The sequence below is a fragment of the Ranitomeya imitator genome, chromosome 2, assembly GCF_032444005.1.
Source record: "Ranitomeya imitator isolate aRanImi1 chromosome 2, aRanImi1.pri, whole genome shotgun sequence".
Lineage (NCBI taxonomy): Eukaryota > Metazoa > Chordata > Amphibia > Anura > Dendrobatidae > Ranitomeya > Ranitomeya imitator.
This window is the reverse complement of record NC_091283.1, coordinates 342,283,246-342,295,470: the sequence shown is the minus strand read 5'-3', so window position 1 is coordinate 342,295,470 and position 12,225 is coordinate 342,283,246. Positions and strand designations below refer to the sequence as shown.

The 12,225-nt window shown below is 42.8% G+C and overlaps 1 protein-coding gene across 1 annotated transcript in view; it reads right to left on the bottom strand.

Moving 5' to 3' along the window:
- Positions 1-1,681: 1,681 nt before the first annotated feature.
- Positions 1,682-12,225, bottom strand: part of LOC138666512 (zinc finger protein 721-like) — a 620,944-nt gene continuing 610,400 nt past the window's right edge. Inside the window, exon 15 of the mRNA XM_069754726.1 lies at positions 1,682-4,737. Within this exon, the coding sequence (XP_069610827.1) occupies positions 3,230-4,737 (1,508 nt within the window). The 3' untranslated portion in view covers positions 1,682-3,229. The remainder of the gene's footprint in view (positions 4,738-12,225) is intronic.

The window sequence follows — 12,225 nt, the reverse complement described above, 5'->3', positions numbered from 1 at the left end:
CATCCCCCTAACTTAAGGAATCTCCGTGTCAGAAGTGTCCTCTCATCACCATCAGTGACAGGCAGATTCCCATGTAACAATAAAAAATGCAAAACTTGTACCCACATATTACCAACAAATCTAGTCCGCATGCCAAACACAAATCAGGACTATAAGGTCACGGGTTTCTTTTCATGTACATCCTCCAATGTGGTGTACATGATACAATGTACGAGATGCCCTGGAAGTATCTATATTGAGGAAACCACGCAAAAACTACAAACAAGGATGAACCTACACAGACACACAACCAGGAATTAAATGGACACACCTGTGGGAAAACATTTATCTGGAACTGGACATTGTATGACAGACCTGGTCACCTCAAGGGAGACTGGAGTCTCATACAGGGCTAAAGCATCCTTCACCCTTACTGTAAGCCCCTCACAGAACAAGCTACGGAGTACGGGATCATTCCACTTAGTGTCCGTGGCCCACCCCCAAAACTCAGCGCAATTATCCTCCGCCGGCCAGTCTCCTTGTTGAAGTTGGCGCAGTGTGGACTTAGCCAAGGAGACGTGGTCAGGGTCGTCATATTTAAGGTCCAGCGCCTGAAAAAATTATTCCACCATCTTAAATGACTGAAAGTCAGAACGGGAGAGAAAACGCCCAGGCTTGGGGGTAACCCTGAAGGAACAATATTATTATCCCCACACATTACTCCTCTGTACCTGAGGAAACAGGATGCAACCTAAAATACAGTTTATAGGTCTCACTGAAAACAGCAAACTTGTCACGCCCCCCGAGAACATGTCAGGCAAAGCGATCTTAGGCTCCACTACGGTTTGCCTGGGAGACATGATTTCTACATCAGATATATTAGGATGCTGCAAAAACAACTGTGCATAGATCTGCCACCTCCAGACTAAGCTGCTGCAAATGCCCCATCAGAGCAGTGATAGGATCCATAATGGATCAGAAAAAATTGTTACAGTCAGAGATAATGTCATGACTCAGCTGTCAGGTGACCTAGGATCAAGGCACTATTCCTCCGGATACTTCTGAGGGTGAAGATGCCGGAGCCGCCACCCTTGCCTTATCTCCAGAGTAAGCCCTCTGAGGCTATGTGCACACGTCAGGTTTTTTTCCTGACAAAATCCTGAGAATTCTGCCAGAAATCCGCGTTTTTTTTCGCGCGGATTTCTCGCGGAATTTGCGCGTTTTTTGCGCGGATTTTTTGCGTTTTTTTTTTTTTTTTTTGGAATGTCAGTTTTGCTATGAAATCCGCAAAAAATCTGCAAAAAGAATGAGCATGTCCGTTCTTTTTGCGGAATGCGTTTTTTTTGCGGAAAAAAACGCTAACATATGCACAAAAAATGCGGAATGCATTCTAAAAGATAGGATGCATAATGTTAGCATTTTTTTAGCGGATTTATAGCGTTTTTATTGCGAAATTCCGCAAAAAAAACGCTAAAAATCCGGACGTGTGCACATACCCTGACTGTTCTCTTCAACCACGCAGGGAATAGAAGTGCTACTGTACACAGCAGCATACCAACCTGACAAACATGGCTACACAAACAAGGGAAAACTGAAAACACCAGGCACTCATATATAACAGAGGAATGCACTGGGGAGTCGAGGATGGGGAAAGAAACAAAGTAGAGGAGTGAAGGGAAAAAACACACTTACAAACCACGCCAACAGTCACAGATTTATTATCATCTCCTCCTAAGCCATGCAGGAAATGCTAGCTCTGACATGAATTTGAATCAGGACCAAGATTAGAAAAGGGATGGGGGTGGCTAGCTGAGCTCAGCTGAGAGCTCAGAGTTTCCAACACCATTAAAACGAAGGAGAAGTGCTTCTCAGTGCAGGAGTAAGAGCAATCAGATGCTGCGGTCTTCTGGCTCCTCTCTGTTGCTGTGCCCGTGACAGCCACAATTCATTTTTTCATACTTCATACCCATGAGGTGCCATATTGGAATTTCCAGTGACCAGTGTGAGAGTGATGACACCAAATTTACCAAACCTTCTTTCCATTCACACCCAAGACGTTGTAACACTAATGAGTCACATGATACCGGGGAGTGAAATGGCAAATTTTTCACTTAGTTTTCACTTAGAGGTCTTTTGTTGCCAGGGCTTTAGACATTAATAGCTGTGTGCAGAGTTATTTAGAGGGCACCAAATTTACATTGCTATAGTAGCTGTATACTGACTACTTTACATTGTATCAAAGTATCAGGTCTTCAGTGTTGTCCCATGAAAATATATGATAAAATATTTACAAAAATGTTGAGGGGTGAACTCACTTTTGTGATATACTGTAAGTCTCTTTGGGAAATAACTGAACCCCAGTAAGGCATAAGGACTGCAATATAATCATAATAGAACCTGTAGAAAAAAAATATTTCAAAATTTGTATAAAACTGTCCAACAACAAGCAGGAACACCCTTCTTCCCATACACTCACAAATAACTATATTTCTGAAAAATTAAAGTTTGTCCCGCAGGATATTTAATATTTAACATCCCGAATTCGATCCTTGCGAATTTGCCTCTCATTCAATTCAATTCTCATTCCACCAAGTGAAGGGCTTCTTTTGAATCTTGAAGAAAGTACACAGTACCTCCAGCTACCACCCTTAATGTGGCAGGGTGTATCATTGAATATGGAATATGGAGATCGGTTGTCCTAATAGTGGCCAATCCTTTTAGGATACAATTTTCAGTTAAAACACTTCCAACATTCTGAACATGAAAAATGCTTCTCCCTTTTGTGACTTCTTTGATATTTATTAAGAGTTGATTTAAAAGTAAAACATTTCCCACATTAAGAACATAAAAAAGGCTTCTCCCGGTGTGAATGTTATAGTTACTAAGAAAAGATGATTTCACCACAAAACAATTTCCACATTCTGAACATGAAAATGGTTTCTATGGTGTATAACAAAATATGATATTGAGATAATTTCCCACATTGTAAACAAGAATATAGTTTCTCCCTGGTGTGAGTTCTCTGATATGTGAAAAGAACTGATTTACAAACAAAATATTTCCCACATTTTAAATATAAATATGTCTTCTACCCTGTGTGAAGTTTCTGGTGTGTAACAAGGTGTTTTGTTAAAAGTTAATTTCCCAGTAAAACATTTTACACATTATGAACATAAAACATTTTTCTCCCTTGTGTGACTGCTCTGATGACTAATAAAAGATGATTTATTCACAAAACATTTTCCACATTTCAAACATGAGTTCTCTGATGTCTGGTAAGACTTGCTTTCACTGTAAAACATTTTCCACATTCTGAACAGGAAAAAGGCTTCTCCCCTGTGTGGGTTCTCTGGTGCTTAACAAAATTGGATTTTTGTGTAAAATGTTTCCCACATTCTGAACAGGAAAAAGGCTTCTCGCCTGTGTGAATTCTCTGGTGAGCAATAAAATTTGATTTCTGTGTAAAATGTTTCCCACATTCTGAACAGGAAAAAGGCTTTTCCCCTGTGTGGGATCTTTGGTGCTTAACAAAATGTGATTGCCTTGTAAAATGTTTCCCACATTCTGAACAGTAAAAAGGCTTCCCCGCCATGTGGGTTCTCTGGTGATTAAGAAAATTTGATTTGTGTGTAAAATATTTCCCACATTCAGAACAAAAAAAAGGCTTCTCCCCTGTGTGAATTCTCAGATGTGTAATAAGAGTTGATTTCTCAGTAAAACATTTCCCACATTCAGAACATGTAAAAGGCTTCTCACCTGTGTGAGTTCTTTGGTGTATAACAAGAACCCATTTCTGGTTAAAATATTTCCCACATTCTGAACAGGAAAAAGGCTTCTCACCTGTGTGGGTTCTCTGGTGACTATCAAGATGTGCTTTCTGGTTAAAACATTTCTCACATTCCAAACATGAAAAAGGCTTCTCCCCTGTGTGGGTTCTCTGGTGGCTATCAAGATGCACTTTCTGGTTAAAACATTTCCCACATTCTGAACATGAAAAAGGCTTCTCCCCTGTGTGAGTTCTCTTGTGTTTAACAAAATCTGATTTTTGGTAAAAACATTTCCCACATTCTGAACAGGAAAAAGGCTTTAGCCCTGTGTGGATTCTCTGGTGGCCATCAAGATGCGCTTTCTGGTTAAAACATTTCCCACATTCTGAACATGAAAAAGGCTTCTCCCCTGTGTGAGTTCTCTTGTGTTTAACAAAATCTGATTTTTGGTAAAAACATTTCCCACATTCTGAACAGGAAAAAGACTTTAGCCCTGTGTGCATTCTCTGGTGGCCATCAAGATGTGCTTTCTGCTTAAAACATTTCTCACATTCTGAACAGGAAAATGGCTTCTCCCCTGTGTGAGTTCTATGATGATTAACAAAATTTGATTTCTGTGTAAAATATTTCCCACATTCTGAACAGGAAAATGGCCTCTTCCCTGTGTGACTTCTCTGGTGACTAACAAGATCTGATTTCTGCTTAAAACATTTCTCACACTTGGAACATGCAAGTGAAAATGGCTTCTTTGCATTAGGAGCAATTAGTTTTTTAATGCTTAGTTTGTGACTTTGATTTTCCTTAGTAGTCATTAATGAATCAGAAGATGGGACTTGTTGCAAAAGACCAGATGATTGATCTTTGGTGTGAAGGGATGACGGTAAATCTGGAGTAATGACATTCACTTCAATTGTAACCTGTGGGATCTCAAGATTATCCAATTTCAAAATTGAAGATGGCAGCTGTCCCATTGATCTCCTAGTACAGTTATCTGCCAAGAATAAAACAAATTTTAATTTTTTTATAAAATATGATTGAATTTTATATTTTTGAGTATTTCTGCTTAAATTGTAAGTAAAAATGGCAAGTTATGTAAAAATATTAAATTATTCACCAAGGCAATGACAGATCACAGTCTACTAGAAAACCTCATAGGATGAACTAGTGGAGCGTGATGTTCAACTGTTTTTTTATTCTGCTTTCCAAATATAGAATAAAAAGCCACCAAACAATGTTACGTAGGCAATAATAATACCAATGAAAAAATCTACTCATCTCAGAAAAAACAAGCCCCCACTCAGGTCTGTAATTGGAAAAAGATGTTTCTATGTTATTAGTGACTCAAAGGCTATTGAAAAGCAACATGGCTTCCACAAACCAATCCAGCAATATCCACAGGTCCAAAGTCAAATGTTCCCCTCGCTTCTGAGTCTTGCACTGTGCCCAAACCATATTTAGCATCCATGTATTTGGCATTACTATAGTGAGATGAACCCACTTAATTTACTGTGTGTGTCTCCTGGAGCACTATCTGGGCACTATGTGTTGGGTAATAATATGGCAAATGTGTAATTTTAACTCTACAACATCCACTATGTGCTAGTTTCTGGAAAGTACCTGTGGAGTCAAAATAGTCACTGCAGCGATATATTAAAGGGAACCTGTCACCCCCCCCAGGCGTTTTTATCTAAAAGAGCCACCTTGTGCAGCACTAATGCTGCATTCTGTCAAGGTGGCTCTTTTAGTTGGGGTCCCTTTCAACACTGCAATTTCCATTTTTATAATTTGTCCCTCATACCGTAGTTTGTCCGGGGGGCATGTCTTTTCCCCCTGGACACAAACGCCTCCCAGACATCACTCAATACTCCGCGCGCAGGGGGCCGCCTCCACTTCCTCCATTAAGGTCCCCGGCGCCTGCGCTGCAAGTTTTAATTCTGGCATGTGCAGTTTGCGCTGCCCTTCGACTCCCATCACACGATGGGAACTTACAGCGCAGGCGCCGGTGACGTTAATGAAGGAAGTGGAGGGGTCCCCCAGCGCGCGGAGTATTGAATGATGGCTGGGAAGCGTTTGTATCCGGGGGGAAAAGACATGCCCCCCGGACAAACTACAGGTATGAGGGACAAATTATAAAAACGGATATTGCAGAGTTGACAGGGACCACAACTAAAAGAGCCACCTTGACAGAATGCAGCATTAGTGCTGCACAAGTTGGCTCTTTTAGTTAAAAACGCCTGGGGGTGACAGGTTCCCTTTAACCCTTTCCCGACATCTGACACAGCGTATGCGTCATGAAAGTCGGTGCCAATCCGACCTGTGACGCATATGCTGCGTCACAGAATGATAGTGTTCCTGCAGATTGGGTGAAAGGATTATCTACAATTTCACCCGACCTGCAGGAACAGGGGGACTTGTATTTTAGCCCTTTAGGCTACGATCGCTTTGGTGACCTTTTTGTCACCACCCCCAGATCTGATTGGAGCTAGCGTCCATGTGATGCTATCTCTCCATTCAGATGTGGAGGGGTGGCCTCGCTGTCCAGCTTCATGGTGTCTGTGGAAGCTGAACAGTGAGATGCCTACTGGCTGCCCTGCCACATACTCACCTCGATCACCGTCATCACCGCTGCCGCCAGGTACTCTCTGCTATCCTGTGCTCCCCCTGCCGTTCAATTCCACACCACCCGACCTCCGCTCCCTCCCGACCTCCGCTCCCTCCCCCCTGCGCCGGTGATCATCCCTAATGTGGTGCCAATATTCAAAAAGGGGACAAAAACTGAACTCAGAAATTATAGGCCAGTAAGCTTAACCTCCACTGTGGGTAAAATCCTGGAGGGCATTCTAAGGGATACTATGCTGGAGTATCTGAAGAGGAGTAACCTTATGACCCAGTATCAACATGGGTTTACTAGGGACCGTTCCTGTCAGACTAATCTGATCAATTTCCATGAAGAGGTAAAGGTACCGTCACATTAAGCGACGCTGCAGTGATATAGACAACGATGCCGATCGCTGCAGTGTTGCTGTTTAGGTCGCTAGGAGACGTCAAACACTGCAGCTCCAGAACGATGCAGGAGCGATCCAGTGACGTAACGGCGACTCACTTATCGTTCACGCTCCATGTGAAAACATTGCAGGCATCGTTGCTTTTGCTGTCAAACAGGACAAATCACGCCGACCTGACGACCAAATAAAGTTCCAGACTTTCAGCAACAACCAGCGATGTCACAGCAGGATCCTGATCGCTGCTGCGTGTCAAACACAACGAGATCGCTATCCAGGACGCTGCAACGTCACGGATCGCTGTCGTTCTCGTTGTAAAGTTGCTCAGTGTGAAGGTACCTTTAGTTCCAGACTGGACCAAGGGAACCAAGTGGATGTAGTGTATATGGACTTTTCAAAAGCTTTTGATACGGTGCCACACAAAAGGTTGATACATAAAATGAGAATGGGGATAGGGGAAAATATGTATAAGTGGGTTAAGAGCTGGCTCACGGATAGGAAACAAAGGGTATTTAGTAATGGAGCACACTTGGACTGGATCGGGGTTAGCAGTGGGGTACCACAGGGGTCAGTATTGGGCCCTCTTCTTTTTAACATATTTATTAATGACCTTGTAGGGGGCATACAGAGCAGAATTTCAATATTTGCAGATGACACTAAACTCTGCAGGGTAATCAATACAGAGGAGGACACTTTTATATTACAGGATGATTTATGTAAACTAGAAGCTTGGGCTGATAAATGCCAAATGAGCTTTAATGGGGATAAATGTAAGGTCATGCACTTGAGTAGAAGTAATAAGATGTATAACTATGTTCTTAATTCTAAAACTCTGGGCAAAATAGTCAATGAAAAAGTTCTGGGTGTATGGGTGGATGACAAAACCATTTAGTGGCGAGTGTCAGGCAGCTGCTACAAAGGCAAATAAAATAATGGGATGCATTAAAAGAGGAATAGATGATCATGAGGAGGACATAATTTTACCTCTATACAAGTCACTAGTTCGACCACACTTACATTACTGTGTACAGTTCTGGTCTCCGGTGCATAAGAAAGACATAGCTGAACTAGAGTGAAGAGAAGAGCAACCAAGGTTATTAGAGGACTGGGGGGTCTGAAGTACCAAGATAGGTTATTACACTTGGGGCTAATTAGTTTGGAAAAACAAAGGCTAAGGGGTGATCTTATTTTAATGTATAAATATATGAGGTGACAGTACAAAAACCTTTCTGATGATCTCAATAATCATAGACCTGAGACAGGGACAAGGGGGCATCCTCTACGTCTGGAGGAAAGAAGGTTTAAGCATAATAACAGACGCAGATTCTTTACCATAAGAGCAGTGAGACTATGGAACTCTCTGCCACATGATGTTGTAATGAGTGATTCATTACTTAAATTTAAGAGGGGACTGGATACGTTTCTTGAAAAGTATAATGTTACAGGTTATATATACTAGATTCCTCGATAGGGCGTTGATCCAGGGAACTAGTCTGATTTCCGTATGAGGAGTCGGGAAGGAATTTTTTTCCCAATGTGGAGCTTAGGGTGGTTTCACATTTGCGTTTTTTTTTTTTTTTGCGTTTTTGCGGTAAAAAACGCAAAAAAAGCATGCGTTTTTTTCCCTATACTTAACATTAAAAACGCATACGTTTTTTTGCATGCGTTTAGACGCGTTTTTGCAACGCATGCGTTTTTTATCTGCATGCGTTTTGTTGCAGAAATGCAACATGTAGTAATTTTAGCGGGTTTTTTTTTGCTGCGAAAAAACGCATGCGTTTTTTCACGGCAAAAAAATGTATTTATGTCTATGTAAACACATGCGTTTTTAAGCACATGCGTTTGCATGCGTTTTTATAGAAAAACACAAGAATACACACTTATAAGCCACCCCCCAACCCTAACCCTAAAACACAAACTCTAACCCAAACTGTAACACAAACTCTAACACAAACTCTAACACAAACCCTAACACAAACCCTAACCCTAAAACACAAACTCTAACCCAAACTGTAACACAAACTCTAACCCAAACTATAACACAAACCCTAACACAAACCCTAACCCTAAAACACAAACTCTAACCCAAACTGTAACACAAACTCTAACCCAAACTATAACACAAACCCTAACACAAACCCTAACCCTAGCCCAAACCCTAACCCTAGCCCTAACCCTAGGGATCCTAACCCTAACCCTAGGGTTAGGATCCCTAGGGTTAGGGTTTGTGTTAGGGTTAGGATTCCTAGGGTTAGGGTTAGGGTTACAGTTTGTGTTTTAGGGTTAGGGTTAGGATTCCTAGGGTTAGGGTTAGAGTTAGGGTTAGGATTCCTAGGGTTAGGGTTAGAGTTTGTGTTAGGGTTAGGATCCTTAGGGTTAGGGTTTGTGTTAGGGTTAGGATTCCTAGGGTTAGGGTTAGAGTTTGTGTTTTAGGGTTAGGGTTAGAGTTTGTGTTAGGGTTAGGATCCTTAGGGTTAGGGTTTGTGTTAGGGTTAGGATTCCTAGGTTTAAGGTTAGGGTTAGAGTTTGTGTTAGGGTTAGGATCCTTAGGGTTAGGGTTTGTGTTAGGGTTTTGATTCCTAGGGTTAGGGTTAGAGTTTGTGTTAGGGTTAGGATCCCTAGGGTTAGGGTTAGGATCCCTAGGGTTACTAGGGATCCTAACCCTAACCCTAGGTATTTATGTTTATAGTGGGTTTTCTAGTTGATTTTGATGATTGGCAGCTGTCACACACTTCTCATCATACGTTTCAAAAACGCAAACGCAGAAAAAACGAGTTTAAACGCGTCAAAACGCGTTTAAACGCAAAAACGCATGCGTCTAAAAACCGCTGCATTTAAACGCGTTTTTGCACCAAATGCGTTTGCGTTTAAAACGCTGCGTTTTAAAACGCAAGTGTGAAACCAGCCTTACCCTATGCCACATGGGTTTTTTTTTGCCGTCCTCTGGACAACATGTTAGGTTAGGCTATGGGTTGAAATAGATGAACTTGGTCTTCCTCCAACCTTAATAACTATTAACTGTTACTGCTGCTGCCACCGGCTCCATCTCCTCCGGCATATCCTCAGCCACCCCCCGCACCTGACCGTCCCCTCCTGTCCCCGGTGATCACCCCCCTCTGATCTCCCCCCTGCGACGCTGATCTCCCCCTGCCCCACTGATCTCTCCCTGCGATGCTGATCTCCCCATTGCAACGCTGATCTCCCCGCCTGCGATGCTGACCTCCCCATGCGACGCTGAGCTCTCCTCTGCCCCGCAGATATTCCCCTGCGATGCTGATCTCCCCCTGCGACTCTGATCTCCCCCCTGTGACGCTGATCTCCCCCATGCAACGCTGATCTCCCCCCTGCGATGCTGATCTCCCCCCTGCGACGCTGATCACCCCCCTGCGACGCTGATCACCCCCTGCCCTGGTGATCACCCCCCTGGGCCAGTTGTCCAATTAGGGTTAGGGTTGGGATTAGGGTAGGGTTGATATTAGGGGTAGGGTTAGGATTAGGGTTGGGATTAGGGGTAGGGTTAGGATTAGGGGTAGGGTTGGGATTAGCGGTAGGGTAAGGTTATGTTTTGGGGTAGGGAGTGTTGGGATTAGGGGTAGGGTTAAGGTTGAGGTTTATTGTTGATATTAGAGGTAGGGTTAGGATTAGGGTTGGAATTAGGGGTAGGGTTGGGGTTGATATTAGGGGTAGGGTTAGGATTAGGGTTGGGATTAGGGGTAGGGTTGGGATTAGTGTTGGGATTAGGGGTAGGGTTAGTTGTAGGGTTGGGGTTAGGGTTGACATTAGGTGTAGGGTTAGGATTAGGGGTAGGCTTGGGATTAGGGATAGGGTTAGGATTAGGGGTAGGGTTGGGATTAGGGTTGGCGGTAGGGTAGGGATAGGGTTGGGATTACAGGTAGGGTTAGGATTAGGGTTGGGATTAGGGGTAGGGTTAGTGGTAGAGTTGGGGTTAGGGTTGATATTAGGGGTAGGGTTAGGATTAGGGTTGAGATTATGGGTAAAATTAGGATTAGGGTTGGCGGTAGGGTAGGGATAGGGTTGGGATTAGGGTTAGGATTAGGGTTGGGATTAGGGGTAGGATTAGGAATAGGGTTGGGATTAGGGGTAGGGTTAGGATTAGGGGCAGGGTTGGAGTTAGAATTGGGGGTTTTCCACTGTCTAGGCACATGAGGCGGTCTCCAAACGCGACATGACGCCCGCAGACCATTCCATCAAAGTCTGTATTCCAAAAAGTCACCACTTCCCTTCCGAGCCCCGACATGTGCCCAAACAGTGGTTTACCCCCACATATGGGGTATCAGCGTAATCAGGACAAACTGGACAACAACTGTTGGGGGCCAATTTCTCCTGTTACTTTTGTGAAAATAAAAAATTGCAGGCTAAAAAATAATTTTTGAGGAAAAAAGATTTTTTATTTTCACGGCTTTGCATTATAAACCTCTGTGAAGCACTTGGGGGTTCAAAGTGCTCACCACACATCTAGATTAGTTCCTTGGGAGGTCTAGTTTCCAAAATGGGGTGACTTATGGGGGAGCGCCAATGTTTAGGCACCCAGGGGCTCTCCAAACACGACATGGTGTCTGCTAAGGATTGGAGCTAATTTTCCATTCAAAAACTCAAATGGCGCTACTTCCCTTCCGAGCCCTGCCATGCAACCAAACAGTGGTTTACCCCCACATATGAGGTATCGGAGTAGTCAGGAGAACTTGCCCAACAAATTTTAGGATCCATTTTATCCTGTTGCCCATGTGAAAATAAAAAAAATTAGGATAAAAAAAAGTACTTTTTCATTTTTACGGATCAATTTGTGAAGCACCTGGGGGTTCAAAGTGCTCACCATGCATCTAGATAAGTTCCTTTGGGGGTCTAGTTTCCAAAATGGGGTCACTTATGGGGGTGCTCCAATGTTTAGGCACACGGGCTCTCCAAAAGCGACATGGTGTCTGCTAACAATTGGAGATAATTTTCCATTCAAAAAGTCAAATGGCGCTCCTTCCCTTCCAAGCCCCGCCGTGCGCCCTAACAGTGGTTCCCCCCTACATGTGGGGTTTCAGCATACTCAACAAATTGGACAACAACTTTTGGGGTCTACTTTCTCCTTGGGAAAATAAAAAAATTGTTGCTAAAAGATCATTTTTGTGACTAAAAAGTTAAATGTTCATTTTTTCCTTCCATGTTGCTTCTGCTGCTGTGAAACGCCTGAAGGGTTAATAAACTTCTTGAATGCGGTTTTGAGCACCTTCGGGGTGAAGTTTTTAAAATGGTATCACTTTGGGGTATTTTCAGCAATATAGACCCCTCAAACTGACTTCAAATGTGAGGTGGTCCCTAAAAAAAGGTTTTGTAAATTTTGTTGTAAAAATGAGAAGTCGCTGGTCAACTTTTAACTTTTATAGCTTCGTAACAAAAAAAATGTTGTTTCCAAAATTGTGCTGATGTAAAGTAGACATGTGAGTAATATTATTTATTAACTATTTTGT